Genomic DNA, 25,487 nt, shown 5'->3' on the forward strand with positions numbered 1-25,487 from the left:
GACATTTGATGGAATTATTCTGTTTACTAAACTATGAGTTCTTGGACAGGATATAGATAATACAGTCTGATTAATTCTGCATCAGACTGAAGTTGTGATGTGTTTAAAACATCTGGAAAGCATGGGCAGTGGGTGAAGTGAGGTTTGGGTTAAACTCCCCTAATGTTCACATTTAAAGCCGACCTGTGGAATAATTATTAAGGCAGATGAGGTCATGCACCAACCTGATCCATTAGGTGAGTAAAGAAAACCATGCGGGAGAAAATTTCCCAAAAGAAATTACATTTTGCATGGAAGAGATTGCTGCAACATTTATGTGACAAGCACCTTTTAAATCAATCTCTGATGCCTGACTGCACTGATTTAAGAACTCCATTCCCTCCCTTCCAACCCGTACCCACCCCCCCAACCCCTTCTTTAATTAATGGCAATTTTATCTTGGAGGAAATTCATGAGCTTCTGCTGCTCATGTGACCTTAGTTAGAACTTGTGGAAGTTCTTCAAGGTTAAACAGAGGCTGTTTCCAGCTGATGCAACATTTTGGCCTATTTGCCTTGGTGCTGATTCATGTCATACCCCCTAATTCGTTCTTCTAAAATAACATAATTCACTGAAGTAACAAAGCACAAAGGCTAATGATGCTGTTGTTAGTATTGATTTCTACACATTAAATCTGGATATAATGTCCTCATCAGCAGGTTGATTTTGTTTGATTTAGAACTAAAGACTCAAGTGAACTTAGAGAAATTTAACCCACAGAAACTGAAATGCCAGAGACAAGAAATGAAGATGAGTTGCACTTCTAACAGAGTTCTCGAAGCATATTTAGCCTCCAATACTGCATTGTATGGAGCCGATTAAGTTACTGCATCAGGAATCTACCATACTGGACTGATGATACTGAGAAATAATTCCATACCTGATTGTAAACATAGAACATGGAACGTAGAACAGTACAGCACAGTACAGGCCCTTTAGCCCACAAAGTTGTGCCAATCCATAAACCCTGACTCCCATGTAACCCCCCACTTTAAATTCCTCCATATACCTGTCTAGTAGTCTCTTAAATTTCACTAGTGTATCTACCTCCACCACAGAGTCAGGCAGTGGATTCCAGGCACCAACCACTCTCTGAGTAAAAAACCTTCCTCTAATATCCCCCTTGAACTTCCCATCCCTGACCTTAAAGCCATGTCCTCTTGTATTGAGCAGTGGTGCCCTGGGGAAGAGGCGCTGGCTGTCCACTCTATCTATTCCTCTTAATATCTTGTATACCTCTATCATGTCTCCTCTCATCCTCCTTCTCTCCAAAGAGTAAAGCCCTAGCTCCCTTAATCTCTGATCATAATGCATACTCTCTAAACCAGGCAGCATCCTGGTATATCTCTTCTGTACCCTTTCCAATGCTTCCACATCCTTTCTATAGTGAGATGACCAGATCTGGACACAGTACTCCAAGTGCTGCCTAACCAGAGTTTTATAGAGCTGCATCATTACCTCGCGACTCTTAAGCTCTATTCCTCGACTTATGAAGGCTAGCCCCCTATAAGCTTTCTTAACTACCCTATCTACCTGTGAGGCAACTTTTAGGGATCTGTGGAAATATACCCCCAGATCCCTCTGCTCCTCCACACTACCAAGTATCCTACCATTTACTTTGTACTCTGCCTTGGAGTTTGTCTTTCCAAAGTGTACCATCTCACACTTCTCCGGGTTGAACGCCATCTGTCACTTCTCAGCCCAATTCTGCATCCTATCAATGTCTCTCTGCAATCTTTGATAATCCTCTACACTATCTACAACTCCACCAACCTTTGTGTCGTCTGTAAACTTGCCAACCCACCCTTCTACCCCCACATCCAGGTCGTTATTAAAAATCACGAAAATTAGAGGTCCCAGAACCAATCTTTGTGGGACACCACTAGTCACAACCCTCCAATCTGAATGTACTCCCTCCATCGTCACCCTCTGCCTTCTGCAGGCAAGCCAATTCTGAACCCACCTGGCCAAACTTACCTGGATCCCATGCCTTCTGACTTTCTGAATAAGCCTACCGTTTTGGCTGCTGGAGAATTTTATTTCAGTTAATGAAATGAATTATGTTAAATATAGAAAGAGCACTGCTGCCATCATTCACAAAATTCTTGAATTGATATTAGAAAGAAATTCGTTCATTGATACACTTTAGTGAGAAGCTCGTTATTCTTACTTAGTCTTACATATCTCCTTAGAAATAAAAGTATTGACTCTTAAAAACAAAAATGCTCAAAATCCGGAATAACTCACAGAAAATTCTGAGGAACTCAGCAGGTCAGGCAGCATCTATGGGAAAAAGAACAGTCAACACTTCGGGCTGAGACCTTTCAAGAGGATCCTGGATCTTGGTCTGAAACATCGACTGTTTATTCCTTTCCGTAGGTGCTGCCTGATCTGCTGAGATCCTCCAGCATGTCATGTTTGTTACTCTTGTGACAAAAGAACCAGTTATCTGAAGATTGATGCCGATAAGAGGACAATGGGGGAACATGCAAGATGCTAATAAGAGAGAGACGAGAGGGATTAACGAAAAGGAGAAACAGATCCGAGTATTGTCAGAGACCGGTGGCTTTGAACCCTGAACTGTTTGAAGTTTGATGGACAGGCGATACCCCAGCAGGGGGATAAAAAGGGACAGGTTCGCTCTGGCAACAGACACACAACTCCACGAGGTAACGAGACCCTGGAAGCAGTGTACCCCCACAAGTTGGTGCGAGTTTTGGAGGTCTGGTTGCGGGACCAGCCATAGACGCACAGGGTAGAAAGATACGGTTATGGGGGGGAACCCGATGTGTGTGTCCACCCTTGCCTGGGTGCCGGGTTCACCGCAGAAGAACGATCGTATCTGGAATGGAGGGGTCACAGTCGGTGACCTCAGAAGACATTACAAGGGGCTCGCCCGAAAGCTAACTGCGAGGAATATCGAAGGTCTGTTTGGAATCCGTTTTGAATATTCATTCGCTTTCGCTCTCTCTCTTCTCCCCGCCCCAACGGCACAACAGCGATTACTGCGAACTGAACTGAACTAAATTGAACTGAACTTTGCGTCACCTGAAACTGATCATTTACCCCTAGACTGCGATAGAGCTTGATTGATCCTATTATCCTAGTTCTGTGTACGTGTGTGTTTTATCATTGCTAAACTGTTGCATTTATATCCTTTTGATTAGAATACTGTGTTGCTTATTTCTTTAATAAAACTTCCTTAGTTCCAGTAATCCAGACTCCAACTAAGTGGTCCATTTCTGTTGGTTTGGCAACCCAGTTACGGGGTACGTAACACTCTTGACTCTTAAAAATCCTCTGAAACATTCAAACAAAACACTCAGTCCGTGGACAATTCGTGATGGGAATCAAACATTGGCCTTTACCTGAAAACCATGTGCTTTGCACAAATAAAAAGATTTAAATTGAACTGGGGTTGTGTAAGACTGCAAGAGTTTTTTCCAAAAAAACAACCATCATGATGTGGGAGAGAGCAATCCCATTTCGCACTAATGTCCTCACACTTAATGCTAATCATTAAGTTTATTTGTGATTTGAGAGTTGCACAGCTTCAAGTGAAGAAAGTTGCTCCATCTTGTTAGAGGTAAAAAAAAATCCACTTCTAAACTGGTGCTTTTTTGAGAACATTAAATGCCATAACTGCAGGTTATTGGTCCATTTAACTGAGTAGTTCTCTGGTTGTTGAACATGTCAGGGAGCTGTTATCCAAGATCATTAGAGAGGATGACTATTTTCACCTTGTGAAAGACTTCCTTCTTGAGGTCTGAGTTCCATGTTTTTGATGGGAGTAAGCACATTATACTAAGCATGTTTTGACCTCTTCACTCTTTTTAACTATTCTCTTGGTGTAGGGCTTTAGTGTCAATATCCCTTTAAACTCCACCTTAAATCAAGTCTCACCATCTGTTTCTCTATCTTGAGAGGAATCTATTTTCTCTCTGAACTGCCTAGGGATAACTAACGATGTTAAAGACTGAACTTGAGTGTAAGTTGCTGTTAAGATTCAATCTATTCAATATAATTTTAAACTATCACCAGTAGTTAATGTGATTAATAACCTGGACAACAGAGAATAAAAGGGCATTCATATTTTAATTTCATTTCTCAATATTTATAGAGTAATACAACTGACAATTGATTACATAAATATTATATGCCTTTTCTTTTAAAAGGAGACGAATTACATAATAATTGCACATCTAAAAGGAAAAAATAATTTTGCCCACTATAGCACTGAAAATAATTGAAACGAGTGCCTAGCTTCAGTTCTAAGATAGATTTGAGTGAAATCGGAACTAATTTCATGCCATATCTACAGATAAAGATCTGACACTTCAGATCTCCTTTTAGCAAGAGAGGTCATCAATATACATTACTTATCTGATGAATATGCATCATTTCCCTGACAGTCACAGGGTTCCTTGTGCACCAGACATATACAAAGCCATCTCCCAACCATAGAAATAAATCAGTTTACTGATGTTTACAGCTAGAATAATATTTTTCATTTATTAGCATCTTAAATTCAAGTTCAAGTTTATTGTCATTCAACCTTATACACATATAGAGCGCAACGAAACAACATTCCTCATGGACCAAGGTGCAAAACACAAATATCACATACAGCACATAAAATACTATTAACACAGTATTACCAGATACAGAAGAAGTATTCTGTAGATGTACGCTTGCATATAGAACATATAGTTAAATTTACAACAGTACACTGCTCCTCGCGCTGTTGTCATAAATAATGTGATAGCAGGATTCCTGGATGTTTCACCACCTGGGGAAAGAAGCTGTTACCCAGCCTTAACTGTCTTTGTTTCTATATAATGACTTGCGAAAGGTTTCCCCACTAATGTAATAATTTCTCTGTAGCTCAGTGTTTGGGTTATGACTAGATATAACGGGGGCTTTGGAATGTGCGCTGGCCAATGAGGGGAGGTGTTTTTCTTTCTTGTGTACCCAAGGGAAGGTTTTGCGGTCTTTTGTTCGGCGGAGGATGAAGAGAGAAGATATCAGAAGGGGGAAGTTGTAGACTGCAGGACAGAGTGGATTTAGGATGGGGTCGGAAGTCAACAGCGCCTGGGGAGAAATCGATGGAGAATGAACAGACGGGAAAACCGTGAGCTCCAATGTTGCACATTAGACTGTTTCATGAGAATGGGTCCCTCTTTTTGTTTTCTTTACTAGGCCTATAGTTAAATTAAGAAATATAAAGCTTAGTTGTTTAATTGTATATCGGGTACTGTTTGTTATTTCGTGGTTCTGATTTGTAACAGGGGAACACATCATGCAGCACCCACCCAAACAAAATTTCTTAAATTTGGTCAGGCCAGGGGCTGTCTTACCCTAGATTAAGCCACTAGCTGAACCTGAGAGTTACACTTATCCTGTGGTACCTTCTGCCTGCTGGCAATTGTAGGATGGGCAGGAGAGGTCATTGACCAAAGTTTAAGTACAAGAACTTCATTGAAGAAAACTGACAACAGGCTGAAAAAACAGTATTATTATAAATGACCACACGCTTTCTCAAAGGTTCTAGAAAAGAAGAGAGTAGCAAACATAAATAGACTCAGTAATCACTTTATTAGGTACCTCATGTACCTAATAAAGTGGCTACTGAGTGTATGCTCATGGTCTTCTACTGCTGTAGCCCATCCAGTTCAAGTTGGACATACTGTAAGCTTTTCTGAGAAGCTTTTCTGCTAACTACTGTTGTAACACGTTTTTTCTCTTCCTGTTCTGTCATTCAGAGCCAGCACCACCTGACCGAGCTTCTCATTTCTTCAACATCCCCAGCCCATACACTTCAGGCAGTCCATTTGTTCTTTGGCCTAATAGTTGCAAACACGTCACTCTTTTTCATGCAATAATTAATCAATTTATTCATTAACATGTCATGCTAATAGACCCGCTGATATGAGTAAACAAAACACATGAATCACGGCAAACTGTCAATGCTGTTCTTATATACTATCAGAATTTGCTTGGTAAATACACAAAAATCTTTGTGTAGTGTAAAGGGGAGCAATTATTCAACCAAAACAGCCAACAGCTGTTTGAATATTTCATTTTGTCTTGACAGAAAGAATGATAGCTGAAATTTTTTAAACATTTTCCTGTTTAAATGAAAGTAGTAGAAGGTATGCTAAAGCCACACATTGCAAACAGAGGTCTGCAGAATATTGTGGGCTGAGGGGCCTGTACTGTGCTGTAGTGCTCTATAATTCCATGACACTGTATTCTTTGGAAATAGTCTTTATGGCTTCACCTTCCAAGCTATTTGTATTACTTTATTCATTTTCTATTATTTAAGTGCAGAACAGGCCTTTCTGACTCAATGAGAATTGATTAGGCCCAGTAAACTGACCTAATCACAGGACAACTTACAATGCCCAATTATCCTACTAACCAGTACGTCTTTGGACTTTGGGAGGAAATCAAAGCACCCAGAGGGAACCAACGTGAACATGAGAAGGCATATAAAAATTTCTAACAGAGAATGGCAGAATTGAGCACAAACTCCAATGCTCCACATTGTAATAACATCACCCTAACTGCTACACTTCCATGGCACCCGAAGGGCTGTAGCTTAATTTGTCACAATGATTCATTAGTAGACCAAATATCATCTTGATATAATAAATAAATAATAAATATTCCCTAATTTCATTGGTATCAATGAGATGTGATTAAGAATATTCTTGACAGATATAAAATAGCCATGGGAAAATGCCACTGCTTTGTCAGTTTTACTCTGTTGAAAAAACATCGCAAGGCAAGATCTTGCGTGTGAACTGATATACAAGTACAGTGCATGGTTATTTACTTGTCATTTAGCTACAGGCTAATTTTATCCACTTGAACACACAGAAATGACAAGCAGGGAAAGACTTGCCACTTTATCAAACTTGCTCAACAACACCATGTCACAATCGTAAGTAAATACTCTTTCCTTTATCTCAAAAACACATTCCGGTTTGAATGCCACATACTCCATTAGAATCTACCCTTTCAGGCCCCAACCACTTGTGACGAGAATACACATAGATTAAGATGTTAGCTGGCCTGTGCTGGCACCAGTGAGATCAGCAGTTGGTCTGCCACCTGTCTTCAGGAGAAAGAGAGATAAGGAAAACAATGGAGCAGCATTTGGAGATGTTAATGAAGGGACGGGAGAGTTTAACGGAAGGAGAGCTGTCAAGATCGGCTCCCCCTTTGAACCCTGAACTGTTTGAAGTGTGATGGACAGGCGATACCCCAGCAGGGGGATAAAAAGGGACAGGTTCGCTAAGGCAAGACACACACGACACCACGAGGTAATGATACCCTGGAAGCGGTGCGCCTCCCATAAGTTGGTGGAAAGTTTTGGAAGGCTGGTCGCTGGACCAAGCCATAGACGCACAGGGTGGAAAGGCACGATCGGTGGGAACCTGGTATGTGTGTCCGCTCTTGCCTGGGTGCCAGGTTCACCGCAGAGAAACGATCGTATCTGGAAACAGAGGGGTCACAGTCGGTGACCTCAGAAGACATCACAAAGGGCTCGCACAAAAGCTGACTGCGAAGAATATCGAAGGTCTGTGTGGAAGCCGTTTGAATATTGATTCATTTTTGCTCTCTCTCTCCTTCCCCCCACACTGTCTATCGCCACGGCAGTGATTACTGCGAACTGAACTGAATTCAATTGAACTGAACTTTGCGTCACTTTGAAACTGGTCATTTACCCCTAGACGACGATAGAGCTTGATTGATCCTGTTATCTTAATTCTGTGTACATGTGTGTTTATCGTTGCTGAACTGTTGCATTTATTATCCTTCCGATTAGAGTACTGTGTTGCTTGTTTCTTTAATAAAACTTTCTTAGTTCTAGTAGTCCAGACTCCAACTGAGTGATCCATTTCTGCTGGTTTGGCAACCCAGTTACGGGGTACGTAACACACTTCAGAAAAGTTTAGATTCGAAATTCACCCAAGACTGACCATGAAAATCCAGGCTGATGTGCTGGTGTATTGTGGAATCAGTCATCTAGACTTTGACTGAGATAGAAGATGACATTTTGCACAGTACAACGGGAATATTCCTTGTGTACTGGCTACTGTTCTTCCAAAACATTGCTACAAATAATATTATCTAATTATTACATAGTTTTAGGGAAATTCTAGGCAGTTTCTAGAGCAGTTTCATGGTTGGCACAACATTGTGGGCCGAAGGGCCTATAATGTGCTGTTGATTTCTATGTTTCTATATTTCCACTTCGTGGCTTGTGGGTGTTTGGCTGCACGTTTCCCACATCACAACAGTGATTGTAATTCAAAATTTATGCACATATAAACAGGTTTTGGTTATCTTGAAAAGATGTGAAAGATCCACTTAAATGTGGATCTTTCTTATCTACTGTATGTAAGCTTGCATAGGGGCAAAAAAAAATCTGCAAAAAATAAATTAAACCAGAAAAGACAAGTGTATGTGCCTATTGGGTTAAATTCAAGATGGATAAATGTCATTGGAGTAATTTCAACCCATATTTCTCAATGGCCAAGCTAATATGTTGAAATAACTGACAAATGTCTTTATAATTTCACTGGTGTGCAGCTATTCCATGAGATTGAACATGCACGACAACCAAAAATATTGGTTCAGTGAAGCAACACACACAAAAAGTGCTGGTGAACGCAGCAGGCCAGGCAGCACCTATAGGAAGAGGTACAGTCGACGTTTCAGGCCGAGATCCTTCATCAGGACATACCTTAGCTGAGGTGGTTAAACAGTAACATGGTAGACATAACACCTGTTGAGCAGATAAACTTACCAGTTAGGATCAGAAATGGCTGATCTAGCTATGAGAACTGTATCAAAAGAAGTTGTATGGCATGCTTGCCTTCATTGATAGGGATGGCAAGTACAACAAATAAGGAAGACATGGTGTAGCTATATAAAACTTCAGTCAGATCATCCTTGGTGTAGTGTGCAGTTGTGATTGTCCCATTATAGGAAGGATGTGGGGACTGTGGAGAGGATACAGAACATGTTTAGGTGCTATCTGGATAAGAGGGCAGGAGCGAGAAGGTTAGACACACTTGAATTTGTTTTCAATAGTGTCAAAGGCTGAGGGTAGGGGGGGAGACCTGACAAGGTTTTTTTTTAATTATCGGAGTCATAGATAGGGCGGACAGTAGAAATTGCAGAGTAGAAATTACAAACATCAGAATAGGTTGGGAAAGGGGTCTGAAGGAAAGTTTAAAGGTGACATGAGGGGCAAAAGTTTTATACAGAAGATGATAGATGCCTGGAATGAGTTACCAGAGGTATTAGTGGCAGCAGGTATGTTTGTAGTTTGGTGGAGCTTAAGATGCACTTGAATATAAAGGAAATGGAGGGATATGGAAGATACTCAGGAGGAGGATATTTGGTATAAATTGGCATCAAGGTCAGAACACATCACGGACCAGATGGCCTATCCAGTGCTGTACTGCTCTGTGTTTAATAAGGTCATAGCCAATCCAGGATATATAAAAATAATTTTCATACTGAAAATAAACAGCGATGTGTAATTGAAATTCTAGGCATCTATCTTCTAATTTCTTCACTGTATTGTTGATACATTTTGCCTGACACAGCAGAGCACTCGGGCTATTGGCATTGCTGCTGTTTGTTCAGCCATCTCATGCACTAGGGGACCAGATGTTCTTTTACTTTTAGTACATAATTTTCCCAGGCTATAATGACTGCTGCCAGTACAAATATAAGCATCTGCCTTCATTCCTGAGCTGACAGTCATTCACTGGTTTAGATGTATCATCAGCTGGAATTATATAATTAGCACAATAGGAGGCTATTCACTTCATTGTGCTGGATTTTGAAAGTATTAGTCAATTATCCCAAGTTCTTCCCCAGAAGTCTTCTCCCCCTAAAAGTATTTGTATTTATCTCTCTATTTATCTTGTAAATGCTCCCCTACTGCTTCCGAGCTGTGCTTAAATCTTAGTCAAGGACCAGACTGAGGGATGAAACAAATAAGGAGAATAAGGAGAGCTGGATAATTTATAAGCTAAATTCATCTTGTTTAGTTATTTCATCTTCCACCCTTAACCCACTACCTCTAGTTTTAGTCTCATCCAACCTCAGCTTGCTTGGAGTTATTCTATCTATAGCCATCATAATTTTATATACTTTTATCAAATCTCCACTCATTCTCCTACACTTCAGGGAATAGTCCCAATCTATTTAGCCTTTCTTTATAACTCAGGACCTCATGTCATAGCAACATACTTGTAAATTTTCTCTGTACTCCTTCAAGCTTATTGATAACTTTCCTGTAAATAGGTGACCAGAACTGCACACAATACTCCAAATTAGGGCTCAACAATGTCCTTTACAACTTCAACATAATATCCCAACTAAATGCTCTAATTTATGAAGCCAATGTGCCAAATCTCTCTTTACAACTTCATCTACATGTTACTCTACCTTCAACATACTATGGATCTGTAGTCCTAGATCCCTCTGTTTTATCACACTCCTCAGTGCTCTACTGTAACTGTGTAGGTCCCATCAGTTTTGCCCTCTCAAAATACAATACCTCACACCTTTCTGCATTAAATTCCATCTGTTATTTTTCAAAAACAGACAATCGGCGGTGTATTGGCAGTGTGAGTCGTGTGGAAGAGATCTGTTATGTTCCAGATGGATCTAGGTGGGAAGGTGATGATGGACAAATAAAAATGGGAGGATGAGATCTGAGCAAAGGGAGAAGATAACCCAAATGGACAGGTGAAGGTGTGTTGGGGAAGAACATCATGCAATTTGGTTATATAAAAATGGAAAACTCAAATGTTCAAACTATTGGATAGTAGGCTAACCAAGTGGAATATGAGATATTCACATACCAACTTGCATTCAGCTCCTCCACAGCAATGGAAAAGGCTGAAGATAGACAGATTAGTGTTGGAGTGGGAAGGAGAGATAAACTGATAAGAAACAAAAGCTCGAGGTGGCCATTGTGTACACAGCACAGGTGTTCTGTAAAATGGCTGCCTAATCCACACTTGGTTTCACCAGTGTTGTGGAGACCACATTGCGAGATTACAAAATGCCTCATTTTTCAAAGTTTCAAACATGTGTAAATTTTTAAGGACTTTTTAGGTCTCTGGATGATGAAGAGCAAAGAGGTGAATAAACAGGTGTTATACTGTATCTCCAATGGTTGAAGTAGAAGCTACCAGGAGATGGTGAGGGAAAACTAGCAAATAATATCAAAGAGGATACTAAAAGCTTTTTCAAGTATATAAAGAGTAAAAGACAGGTGAGAGTAGATATAGGACCGATAGAAAATGATGCTGGAGAAATTGCAATGGGAGATAAGGAGATGGCAGAGGAACTGAATGAGTATTTTGCATCAGTCTTCACTGAGGAAGACATCAGCAGTATACCGGACGCTCAAGGGTGGCAGGGAAGAGAAGTGTGCGCCGTCACAATTACGACAGAGAAAGTACTCAGGAAGCTGGATAGTCTGAAAGTAGATAAATCACCCGGACCAGATGGAATGCACCCGCATGTTCTGAAGGAAGTAGCTGTGGAGATTGCGGAGGCATTAGCGATGATCTTTCAAAAGTTGATAGATTCTGGCATGGTTCTGGAGGACTGGAAGATTGCAAATGTCACTCTGCTATTTAAGAAGGGGGCAAGGAAGCAAAAAGGAAATTATAGACCTGTTAGCTTGACATCGGTGGTTGGGAAGTTGTTGGAGTCGATTGTCAAGGATGAGGTTACAGAGTACCTGGAGGCATATGACAAGATAGGCAGAACTCAGCATGAATTCCTTAAAGGAAAATCCTGCCTGACAAACCTATTACAATTTTTTGAGGAAATTACCAGGAGGCTAGACAAGGGAGATGCAGTGGATGTTGTATATTTGGATTTTCAGAAGGCCTTTGACAAGGTGCCACACATGAGGCTACTTAACAAGATAAGAGCCCATGGAATTACAGGAAAGTTACATACATGGATAGAGTGTTGGCTGATTGGCAGGAAACAGAGAGTGGGAATAAAGGGTTCCTCTTCCGGGTGGCTGCCGGTTACCAGTGGTGTTCCACAGGGGTCCGTGTTGGGGCCGCTTCTTTTTACATTGTACATCAATGATTTGGATTATGGAATAGATGGCTTTGTGGCTAAGTTTGCTGATGATACGACGATAGGTGGAGGGGCCGGTAATGCTGAGGAAACGGAGAGTTTGCAGAGAGACTTAGATAGATTGGAAGAATGGGCAACGAAGTGGCAAATGAAGTACAATGTTGGAAAGTGTTTGGTTATGCACTTTGGCAGAAGTAATAAACGGGCAGACTATTATTTAAATGGGGAAAGAATTCAAAGTTCTGAGATGCAACGGGACTTGGGAGTCCTTGTACAGGATACCCTTAAGGTTAACCTCCAGGTTGAGTCGGTAGTGAAGAAGGCGAATGCAATGTTGGCATTCATTTCTAGAGGAATAGAGTATAGGAGCAGGGATGTGATGTTGAGGCTCTATAAGGCGCTGGTGAGACCTCATTTGGAGTTCTGTGGGCAGTTTTGGTCTCCTTATTTAAGAAAAGATGTGCCGACGTTGGAAAGGGTACAGAGAAGTTTCACTAGAATGATTCCGGGAATGAGAGGGTTAACATATGAGGAACGTTTGTCCACTCTTGGACTGTATTCCTTGGAGTTTCGAAGAATGAGGGGAGACCTTATAGAAACATTTCGAATGTTGAAAGGCATGGACAGAGTGGATGTGGTAAAGTTGTTTCCCATGATGGGGGAGTCTAGTACAAGACGGCATGACTTAAGGATTGAAGGGCGCCCATTCAGAACAGAAATGCGAAGAAATTTTTTAAGCCAGAGGGTGGTGAATCTATGGAATTTGTTGCCACGGGCAGCAGTGGAGGTCAAGTCATTAGATGTATTTAAGGCAGAGATTGAAAGGTATCTGAGTAGCCAGGGCATCAAAGGTTATGGTGAAAAGGTGGAGGAGTGGGACTAAATGGGAGAATGGATCAGCTCATGGTAAAATGGCGGAGCAGACTCGATGGGCCGAATGGCCGACTTCTGCTCCTCTGTCTTATGGTCTTATGGCCTTATGGAAAACGGGATCAGGGAGTCACAAAGGATGTGGTCCTCGTTGAAAGCAGAAATAGCAGGAAGAGCAGAAGATACTGCTGGCGGAGAGATAATGTTGGAAGTGGATGAAATGGTGGAGGATACTGTGTTGGGTGCAGAGGGTAAACCTTGCAGTGTTGCAAGAAATAGGATTTATTGAAAATTCTTTACAGCCAGTATTTGAGTGGGTACAGTCATAATGAGCTAAGTGGCCTCTTTCATTGCTGAATGCAAGCACGAGGAAATCTGCAAATGTTGGAACACACATAAAAGTTGCTTGTGAACTCAGCAGGCCAGGCAGCATCTCTAGGAAGAGGTACAGTCGACGTTTCGGGCTGAGACCCTTCGTCAGGACTAACTGAAAGAAGAGTTAGTAAGAGATTTGAAATTGGGAGGTGGGGGGGGGTGTGATCCAAAATGATAGTAGAAGACAGGAGGGGGAGGGATGGAGCCAAGAGCTGGACAGTTGATCGGCAAAAGGGATATTAGCGGATCATGGGACAGGAGGCCTAGGGAGAAAGAAAAGGGGGAGGGGGGAAGCCCAGAGGATGGGCAAGGGGTATAGTGAGAGGGACAGAGGGAGAAAAAGAAGAAAAAGAAAAAGAATGTGTGTATATAAATAAATAACGGATGGGGTACGAGGGGGAGGTGGGGCATTAGCAGAAGTTTGAGAAGTCAATGTTCATGCCGTCAGGTTGGAGGCTACCCAGACGGAATATAAGGTGTTGTTCCTCCAACCTGAGTGTGGCTTCATCTTTACAGTAGAGGAGGCCGTGGATAGACATATCAGAATGGGAATGGGATGTGGAATTAAAATGTGTGGCCACTGGGAGATCCTGCTTTCTCTGGCGGACAGAGCGTAGGTGTTCAGCGAAATAATCTCCCAGTCTGCGTCGGGTCTCTCCAATATATAGAAGGCTGCATCCGGAGCACCGGACGCAGTATATCACCCCAGCCGACTCACAGATGAAGTGCCACCTCACCTGGAAGGACTGTCTGGGGCCCTGAATGGTAGTGAGGGAGGAAGTGTAAGGGCATGTGTAGCACTTGTTCTGCTTACAAGGATAAGTGCCAGGAGGGGGGAGGGAGGGGGGGTACGAGTGGACAAGGGAGTTGCGTAGGGAGCGATCCCTGCAGAAAGCAGAGAGAGGGGGAAGGGAAAGATGAGGGGGGAGGGGGGAGGGACCCCCTTGTCCTCACCAACCACCCCACCAGCCTTCGGGTCCAACATATAATTCTCTGTAACTTCCGCCACCTCCAATAGGATCCCACCACTGAGCACTTCTTTCCCTACTCTCCCCCCTCTGCTGAATGGTAGTGAGAGAGGAAGTGTAAAGGCATGTGTAGCACTTGTTCCGCTTACAAGGATAAGTGCCAGGAGGGAGATTGGAGGAGAGGGATGGCGGGGGGGGGGGGGACGAATGGACAAGGGAGTCGTGTAGGGAGCGATCCCTCTGGAAATTGAATATTTTTTTTAAATTGCAATAATCAAAGGGAAAATTCAATAACTCACCCATAATCTTGCCAAGAATGAGAGATCTAACGACATTAAACTCCAGATTTGTATCTGAGGGGAGATTATACTTCATGGTAGTAAATTGGTCAATCTGTAAATGGATGGAAGAAATACCAAGTGTCACTTTGCATTCTGTGGTACACTTTTCAGTTACCCTGCATTATAATATCCATCAATATGTGTGCCAAGTAATGTTTGAATGATTTTTTAGCAATGCTATGCAGAACACCTTTTTGTTTTAATTCAACGCATTCATCTATGTCTAAATTTCAGAAATCTGCACTGATCAATCTGTTTTGCAATGAGACGTTAACTATGGCTCAATAAGTTAGAAGGATTTAGGTTTAAATTTTCACCCCTTACTCTTCAACTAGCAATCTAGAAAAGCATCTCAGTGTAATATTGTTAAAGGGCTACATTTTCAGTAGTGTCATCTTTCAGAACGGACTTTGAAAGAAGCACCACCAAGTGAAAGTTCCAAATTCACTCAGAAAACACTTTAAAATATTAGTGTCTAAAGATTAGATTTATTAGATTTACTTGTCACGTTTACACGAAATTATCAAAAGATAGAGTGAAATGCACTGTCTGAGTCAACAATCCACAGTCTGAATATATGCAGGCAACTGTCCTCAAGCATCACCATTCTTGTGGCTCCAATATAGTATACTCACAACTCAATAACCCTTACTAACCCATAGATCTTTGGAATGAGGGAGGAAACTAGAGCATCCAGAACAAACACAAAAGGCAAGAGAAAGAATGTACAAACTCCTTACAAGCAGCAACAGGAACTGAAGCCTGATTACTGGTGCTGTAAATTGTTACACCATACACGTCTTCAGATATAGTGACAGAGAGTTATGGGAAAAGATCAAAACCTTCTAAAATCTATGGTTCAAGGGAAACAAAAGCAATATTTGGTCAAAAATGTGATGAAGTGCCAGACACTTCAACAAGTTGATGGATTTTCCGAAGTATTTAAATATCCAGGAAACTGAAGAAGAAATAACCTTATTTTTGGGCACTGGAAATAAACAAATGTTATTTGAAGCTTTCTACAAATGGTATCAGAGAGAAATGCATATACCCCTGTTACATACCTTGTGGGTATCTCGTGACTGTCTTATGATCATGATGTAATTGAGTATCTTATGAGCATGAAGTAATTGTCTTGTGATGGTGGGGTGATGTAATCTTCACGCCAGTGTGAGGTCACATGGTGGCATGTTCCAACAGGTATATAAGGGGAAACCCCTGTTGTCACGTAGTTAGTTCATTAGTTAGTTTTGCTGTATATTCGTCTCATGACACAGTTTCATTTTAAAGTGGAGTTTTTTTCTTTCTATTGTAAGGTGCAAAAACGTTGTGCCAGCAGTTTTGCCAGTCGCTGCCAATTCTTGTTTGTTGCACCTTTGTTTTACCTTTAGTCTAGTATTGGAGAGTAAAGACCTTACCAAAGTACAGAAACCCAAAAGATTGAGTAAAGTTGGTATCGCTCGGTGGTTAGATTAGATTGGATTATGAGAACACGCAATCCTCTTTTATTGTCATTTAGTAATCCATGCATTAAGAAATGATACAATGCTCCTCCAGAATGATATCACAGAAACACAAGACAAACCAAGACTAAAAGACTGACAAAAACCACATAATTATAACATATAGTTACAACAGTGCAAAGCAATACCATAACTTGATAAAGAACAGACCATGGGCACGGTAAAAAAAAGTCTCAAAGTCTCTCGGAAGTCCCACCATCTCACGCAGACAGTAGAAGGAAGAAAAATTCTCCCTGCCATGAGCTTCCAGCGCTGCAAACGTACTGATGCAGCACCCTGGAAGCATCCGAGCATAGCCGACTCTTGAGTCCGTCCAAAAACTTCAAGCCTCTGACCAGTCCTCTGACACCAAGCACCGAACACCATCTCTGCCGAGCACTTCGATCCCGGCCCCAGCAATAGGCAATAGGCAAAGCTGAGGGTCTGGGGCCTTCCCCTCCGGAGACTCTCGATCCCACAGTAGCAGCGGCAGCGAAGCAAGCATTTCAGAAGTTTCTCCAGATGTTCCTTCGTGCTTCTCACATCTTTCTCCATCAAATCAGGATTGTGCACGTGGAGGTTTTATAAAGGATCGACCTTATTGAATCTTCATTCAAGAATAGTGGCCTGCATCTGAGACAACTTTTGCAAGATCAGGAAAGTTTGTGCAGTGTTCACCCTCTAGGAAAAAGGTCAGTTCCTTTAAGCCGTTTTGTTTCCTTCGTCGTGAATCCTTTGGACAAGGCATCTCTCGGCTGGGATCAACAATAATGTCACATCTTCAAAGAAATCAGTTTTCAGGGAAGTCTCACCTTACTGACTGTATAAATGACTTGGACTTTCAAATTTACCACTTTAAGACCGTATTCAAATTTACCACTTTAAGAACTATTCCAGAGTTTGGCCGTTTGTTAAATTACTGTATAGCTTTTAACTTGCAGTTAAGTTAGTCATTTGTTTACTTTTCACTATTGTTGAGCAGAGTTTAATAAATGTTTATGTTTGTTTATAAAACCTGACTCAATTCTATATTCATTGTTGCTGATGACATAACACCCCAAACAATCTCTATGTAATGGTGGATTAACAACTCATGCCTTGCAAAATCAGTCTACTGAATTTATTTGGTCCATTACTTCTCAAGCATCACTTTAAATATTTGTAAAGGTTCCTGTGCTACCACAAGAATGGACAAGGGAATGGCAGATGGAATTTAACTCCAACTGGTGCAAAGTGATACATTTTGTAAGTGAAACTAGGGAAGAACACCGGGGAGTGTTATTGAACAAGGAAAACTTGGGCCACAAGTATATTTCTCCTTTGAAAGTGGGTGATGAGGAAGACATCAGGCATTCTTGCCTTCCCCAGAGCGTAGCAGAATAAGTGGAGATCTTATTGAGGTATTCAAAGCTGAGTGGTAAAGAGAGTGTGAATGCATGCAGGCTTCTTCCCCTCAGGATGGCTGAGACTAGAGCAACAGGTCATAGATTTAGGATGAACGGTAAAATGTTTAAGGGAAATACCTTACTCAGAGGGTAGAGTAAGTGTGGATTATTTATTTATTTATTTATTCATTTATGGGATGTGGGCATCGCCTGCTAAGCCAGCATTTATTGTCCATCCTAGTTTCCCTTGAGAAGGTGGTGATGAGCTGCTTTCTTGAATGACTGCAGTCCCTGAGGTGTAGGTACACCCACAGTGCTGTTATGGAGGGAATTCCATGATTTTGACTCAGCAACAACTAAGTAAGTGGATAAGACAAGTATGGAAGGCTATGGTCTGGTATGGTATGGTAGATGGGACTAGGCAGAAAGCAAGGCCAACACAAATTAGTTGGGTCAAATGGCCTCTTTATTTGCTATAGTGCTCTATAATTGTGTGATTCATAGACTGAGATATTGAATATAAGAGCTGGGATATCATGTCATTGCTGCATAAAAATTAGTTAAGCCATACTTGAAGTCATCATCATTATGTGCCGTGTCGTATGATATGTGCAATCGTGGTCTTTTTGTCTTCTTCTGGGCAGTGTTTTTACAAGATTGGTGATCCTAGCCATTGTCAATACTCTTTCTGGTGTCAGTGGTCCCATAACCAGGCCTGTGATAAGCACCAACTGCTCGTACGATCATTCACCACCTGCTCCCATTGCTTCACATGAACTTGATAGGAGCATCCTTACCCAAGGATGACCTGCAGGCTAGCGGAAGGAAGGAGTGCCTTACACCTCCTTTGGTAGAGATGTACTTCCACCCCACCATGCAAATATTTGGAATATTATGTATAATTTGGTCACTGTTCTAAAAGACAGATGCAATTAAGCGAGAGGTTGCAGAAAAGATTCACAAAGACGTTGCCTAGACTGAAAGGCTTAAGTTATAGGTAGGGATTGTATTGACTATTTCAGTTTTTCCTGGATGAAAGGAGGCTGAGAGAAGACATGATACAGGCATATAACATTATATATCGGTGGACAGTGTTTGCTTCCCATAGTGCAGTCCCAAAAACTAGAGGACATTGGTTTAAGGTGATAGGGAGAAAATGGAGATGTGATGAGTAATTTTTCATACAAAGAACAGTCTGGAATGATCTACCAGAAAGGTGTTGGAGGCAGTGTAATACAGGTTTCCCCCGCTATCCAAAGGTAGTGTTCCTATGAAAACGTTCGTAAGCCGAAATGACGTAAAGTGAAGAAGCAATTACCATTAATTTATATGGAAAAAATTTTTGAGCGTTCCCAGACCCAAAATATAACCTACCAAATCATACCAAATAGCACATAAAACCTAAAATAACACTAACATATAGTAAAAGCAGGAATGACGTGATAAATACACAGCCTATATAAAGTAGAAATAATGTATGTACAGTGTAGTTTCACTTACTAGAATTGGGAAGATTTAGCCAAAACCGATTTGTAGGAAAAAATCGGCACGTACATGTATGCACACACACTGCCAGCGCAAGGCTTTATGGTCATGGTAGTCTTTCTCGGGGTAAACACAAGTTTAAAGCGCGTGTCTTTTCTCGTAAAAGCAAAGATCCTCTTTTGGTTGGCGAAAACAGGTACTAATGTAGGTCTTTCGTAATAGCGAAGTGGCGTAAAGTGAACGTTCATAAAATGGGGGACCTGTACTGTAATATAACGATAGTTATCCTGTACACATACACATACATAATTTAATGTCTTAGTATCCATTCATACAGTATTCATATTAAGTAATAAAGCCCTAGTTACTGAGAGAAACGCATGACATTACCTAATCAAGGAATGGTCACTGTAGTGACTCTGGGAGAGGAACTATGGAGTGAGCAGAGCTAAACTGAACAGCGGCACTGAGTGAAGATAAAAATGACATGTTTATTGACTAAATGTTTAGGATAATTGGATTTGTCAGACTATGGCCAGACAGACTTGTACATTGATTCAAGTAATAAACAAAAATACATTCAAGTATACTTATGGACTGCCAAGTATAATGAATTGTATACTGACTGCACTTGGAGTATTAAGTGGAATTCTTGTCACCACACTATGTTAAAACAAGCCCAGCTGCTTGTTTTACTGTGCAAGAAGTGGCCAAAAACTCTCCAAGTACCAAAGCACTCCATAAAAGAACAGGTCACATCTGAGATCAGGTAACCTCAGTAACCTCAAAGACACTGGAGGTGGTCACAATATATATTCTACATGATCTACTGCTTGATTATTTAAAAGAACATTTCATTTTGAAATGTGTTAGAGCAGGAACAGTAACAACATTTAAGGGACATTTGGGCCTGTACTTGAATGAACAAAGCAGTGATACCATAAGACCACCAGGCATAGAAGCAGAATTAGGCTATTCATCCTATCGAGTCTACTATACCATTCCATCATGGCTGATTTATCATCTCTCTCAACTCCATTCTCTTGCCTTCACTCGATAACTTTTGACAATCAAGAACGAATAACCATCCCCTTTAAATATATCCAATGACTTTGCCTCCACAAGCTGACTGTGGCAGTGAATTCCACAAATTCACTATCCTCTAGCTCAGGGGTTCCCTATCTGAGGTCAATGGATCCCTTACTTAATGATACTGGTCCATGGCGTAAAAAAGGTGAAAAAATTCCTCTTCAAGGGAAAGGGATATGGAATTAATGCCATCAAGTTCAATTAGCATAGATAGACATACGGTGGGCAGAAGGGTCCGTTTCTGAGCTGTACAACACTATCGCAATAACACAACATCAACATGATCAATAATTGTGTAAAGATTCCACAAACAGGAATTTATGCCAACATATTAATGGGTTGTCTGACAGTACCAGGTGGAAAGAAATGGTATAAAGGGGAGCTGGATGTTCCATTAATTAAAGTTACAACACCAATCCATGGTTTAGAGTAAATAATCTGGTAAAATGATCTCTCGTGCTGACTATTGGTAGCATTTCTATTTTTGCTAAGGATTTAGAAAACTCTTTTTTGTTTTCCTTTACAGATGATGAATTAACAGCAGATTATATGGTAATGAGTCTCTCTCAAGACTCTGAAAACCTCCATCAACTTCTTGCCTCAGGAGCTCCGTGCTTAAATTAACCAGCAAAAAAAAAGTTGAAAACCAGATTAGTTGCCTACATAGCACTTGCTTTTTATTGGGTGAGGTACAAAAATGATCAGAAATCATCAATATCCTGGCTGCTGGTTTGGGTTAAGATTTGTTCACTAAATTTTGTTGTATCACTGTTGTTCTTCCTGGCTTTGAGTGTGTGCATTTGGTTCTCCATGAATAATTATTCTGAATAATTAACATATTAGTAGGAAAGGAATAATTTTTAGGCAGTAACATTTGTCACCTTTTGAGGTGTGATCACCACTGTATAGTAGGAATCAGCTTGTATATGTTGGCTGATGATTGCATGGCAGATGGCTTGGATTAATAACTCAGCCAAGGGACGTCATCTCTGATAGTACAGCATTCCCTCAGCACTTCGGATATTTCATTTTGGGCTTTTGTCTATGTAGTACAGAAACAGGTTCACTAACTCTGCATTGACCATCAATCACCCATTTACACCAATCTTAAAGTGAGCACAAGCAATTCTGCAGATGTTAAAAATCCAGGACAACACACACAAAAAGCCGGAAGAACTCAGCAGGCTAGGTAGCATCGAGGGTGAAGAATAAACTGTTGAAATTTGAAGGGCCTTGGCCCAAAACATTGACTCTTTATTCCTCTTTATAGATGCCTGACCTGCTGTGTTCTTCCAGCGTTTTGGGTTGATCCGAAACTGATCACATTTTATTCTCCCCTCCAGAGTCTACCACCCAACTGCACAGTAGGGCAAATTACAGTAGCCAATTAACCAACCAACCTGCACATTTTTGGGCCATGGTTGGAAACGAAAGCACCCGGAAACCCATCCAGTCAAAGTCCAAGTCAAGATTATAGACATCAGCACAAGCTCATGGATACACAGATGCAAGGAAAAACTTACTTTCTGTAGAATCACAGGCACATGGCATCAGAGACACACTTACACAGAAAACATTAGTATAAAACTTAAATATACAGTTAATTTATTTTTCCAGGAAAAGAATATGTAAACTTCACACACTAAACCTTGAACATCAGGATTAAAGCAGAGCTGCTGGATCTCTGGGGCACCAACTCTACTAGAGGGAAGAGTACAGAAAAGGAATATGCCTTTCAGTCCACAATGTTGTGCTAAACTAATGAAGCTGAAGATGGTTAATTACATGAATGCATTTTATGGTGCTTATCTCTCAGCATGCTCACGTACCTATCGAGATCTCTTAAGCAACTACTTCCCATTTCCATTCCAACATGGTGGTCCATGACCAGCTCTACAGTTACGACAAGGCCACCCTCGGGATGGAGGAGCACCATCTCATATTCCATCTGGATACCCTCCAACTTGAAGGCATGAACATTGCTTTCTCTAATTTCCGATGATTTCTCCCCCTGTGATAGATATTCTCTTTCCAGGGCCCAAAAGGCTTATTGCTAAACTTGGCGTTCTAGCAGAATGCCATGACATTTTCAAATGATCAGAGATTTTTGTGACCAATTCAGACATCCAACCAACATTCCTTACTCTGCTTCTTATGTAAACAAGAACCAGTCTTCAGTTCTTAAAGTAAATTGTAAGCAATAATTTGTTTGAAATTAAAAGTACAAGTTTGCAAGCTATGTAACAAGAGCACAGGCTTCCACTGCCCAGGCGGGGAGTGTGGAGGGTGCAGTGGGAGGTAATGGCTATTAAGAGATGTGGTTTGCAAATTGAAGTGACCATGAGACACAATGGGATATTCTGGGTGCATCAGCAAAACATATGATAATAGGGTATATTAATTAGGTTACATCATAGAACATAGAACATTGAATAGTACAGCACAGTACAGGCCCTTCAACCCACAATGTTGTGCTGACCCTCAAACCCTCCCTCCCATATAACCCCCTACCTTAAATTCCTCAATATACCTGTCTAGTAGTCTCTTAAACTTCACGAGTGTGTTTGCCTCCACCACTGACTCAGGCAGTGCATTCCACCCACCAACCACTCTCTGAGTAAAGAAACCTTCCTCTAATGTCCCCATTGAACTTCCCACCCATTACCTTAAAGCCATGTCCCCTTGTATTCAGCAGTGGTGCCCTGGGGAAGAGGCGCTGGCTATCCACTCTATCTATTCCTCTTATTATCTTGTACACCTCTATCATGTCTCCTCTCATCCTCCTTCTCTCCAAAGAGTAAAGCCCTAGCTCCCTTAATCTCTGATCATAATGCATACTCTCTAAACCAGGCAGCATCCTGGTAAATCTCCTCTGCACCCTTTCCAATGCTTTCACATCCTTCCTATAGTGAGGTGATCAGAACTGGACACAGTACTCCAAGTGTGGCCTAACCAGAGTTTTATAGGGCTGCATCATTACATCGTGACTATTAAACTCTATCCTTCAACTTATGAAAGCTAACACCCCATAAGCTTTCTTAACTACTCTATCTATGTGTGAGGCAACTTTCAGAGATCTGTGGACATGTACCCTGAGATCCCTCTGCTCCTCCACACTACCAAGTATCCTGCCATTTACTTTGTACTCTGCCTTGGAGTTTGTCCTTCCAAAGTGTACCACCTCACACTTCTCCGGGTTGAACTCCATCTGCCATTTCTCAGCCCACTTCTGCATCCTATCAATGTCTCTCTGCAATCTTTGACAATCCTCTACACTATCTACAACACCACCGACCTTTGTGTCGTCTGCAAACTTGCCAACGCACCCTTCTATCCCCACATCCAGGTCGTTAATAAAAATCATGAAAAGTAGAGGTCCTAGAACAGATCTTTGTGGGACACCACTAGTCACAATCCTCCAATCTGAATGTACTCCCTCCACCACAACCCTCTGCCTTCTGCAGGCAAACCAACTCTGAATCCACCTGCCCAATCTTCCCTGGATCCCATCCCTTCTGACTTTCTGAATAAGCCTACTGTGTGGAACCTTGTCAAATGCCTTACTAAAATACATATAGATCACGTCCACTACACTACCCTCATCTATATGCCTGGTCACCTCCTTAAAGAACTCTATCAGGCTTTACAGACATGAACTGCCCTTCACAAAGTCATGCTGACTGTCCCTGATCAGACCATGATTCTCTAAATGCCCATAGATCCAATCTCTAAGAATCTTTTCTAACAGCTTACCCACCACAGACGTAAGGCTCACTGGTCTATAATTATCCGGACTATCCCTACTACCTTTTTTGAACAAGGGGACGACATTCGCCTCCCTTCAATCCTCTGGTACCATTCCCATGGACAATGAGGACATATAGATCCTAGCCAGAGGCTCAGCAATCTCTTCCCTCACCTCATGGAGCAGCCTGAGGAATATTCCATCAGGCCCTGGGGACTTATCCGTCCTAATGTATTTTAACAGCTCCAACACCTCCTCTCCCTTAATATCAACATGCTCCAGAACATCAACCTCACTTATATTGTCTTCACCATCATCAAGTTCCCGCTCATTGGTGAATACCGAAGAGAAGTATTCATTGAGGACCTTGCTCACTTCCACAGACTTCTGGCACATCTTCCCACCTTTATCTCTAATTGGTCCTACCTTCACTCCTGTCATCCTTTTTTTCTTCAGATAATTGAAGAATGCCTTGGGGTTTTCCTTTACCCTACTCGCCAAGGCCTTCTCATGCCCCCTTCTTGCTCTTCTCAGCCCCTTCTTAAGCTTCTTTCTTGCTTCCCTATATTCCTCAATGGACCCATCTGATCCTTGCTTCCTAAACCTCATGTATGCTGCCTTCTTCAACCTGACTAGATTTTCCACCTCACTTGTCACCCATGGTTCCTTCACCTTACCATTCTTTATCTTGCTCACTGGGACAAGTTCATCCCTAACATCTGGTAAGAGGTCTCTAAGCATCAACCATATGTTCATAGCAAATTTCCCTGCAAAAACATCATCCCAATTCACACCCGCAAGTTCTAGCCTTATAGCTTCATAATTTGCCCTTCCCCAATTAAAAATTTTTCTGTCCTCTCTGATTCTATCCATTTCCATTATAAGGGGGTTTCGTCTTTTATGTTACTGTGTAGGCTAATTAAAATGGCTTCTTGGTTATGTTATACTTGGGAATGCTTCTTTGTTATGTTAAACACTGAGAAAATTCTTGCGCTAGCAGCTTGTTTTGGGTTAGACTGTGATAAGAAGTTGTTACGAACCAATTGGGATAGTTGTTATGCTTTTGGTGTATCTGTAAGATATTATATGCACGGGGTTTTGGGGAAGAAGGCGGGAGAGAGAGACAGAGGATGGACCAGGTGCTGTGAGTCCGCTAACGTGGCCAGACCCCGAGCGGGGCGTTCGGCAAGGAGCAGAGACAGAGATGGACTCATGTGGAGCGTCTGGTCGACCACCGTTGTTGGTCCCAGCCGGCCGGTCGAGGTGGTTCGAGGGGTCGCAGAGTGAAGAAGAAGGGTCCTGAGCTCCAACTGTTTGTGCACGAAGAGATTGAACTTTGATACGTGTGGCACCTTTGATTTTCCCTTTATATTTTATTCTCTATTAATTATATAGTTCCAGTAATATCTATAAACTGTAAATCATTTAATCATATCTGGTGTATTGTCTGGTATTTGGGCGGGGTGGGGTACATGACACAGCATCCACACAAACTAAATACCCAGTTTGGCGGGGCCGAGGGCTGTTTCCCTAGATGACAGCGAGCTGAG

The 25,487-nt window shown here is 41.6% G+C and overlaps 1 protein-coding gene across 1 annotated transcript in view; it reads right to left on the reverse strand.

Moving 5' to 3' along the window:
* LOC134346871 (contactin-associated protein-like 5) overlaps nucleotides 1-25,487 on the reverse strand; it is a 1,673,098-nt gene that overhangs the window by 233,476 nt on the left and 1,414,135 nt on the right. Inside the window, exon 21 of the mRNA XM_063048676.1 lies at nucleotides 14,690-14,783. Within this exon, the coding sequence (XP_062904746.1) occupies nucleotides 14,690-14,783 (94 nt within the window). The remainder of the gene's footprint in view (nucleotides 1-14,689; nucleotides 14,784-25,487) is intronic.

This window comes from Mobula hypostoma, chromosome 5, assembly GCF_963921235.1.
Source record: "Mobula hypostoma chromosome 5, sMobHyp1.1, whole genome shotgun sequence".
Taxonomy (NCBI): domain Eukaryota; kingdom Metazoa; phylum Chordata; class Chondrichthyes; order Myliobatiformes; family Myliobatidae; genus Mobula; species Mobula hypostoma.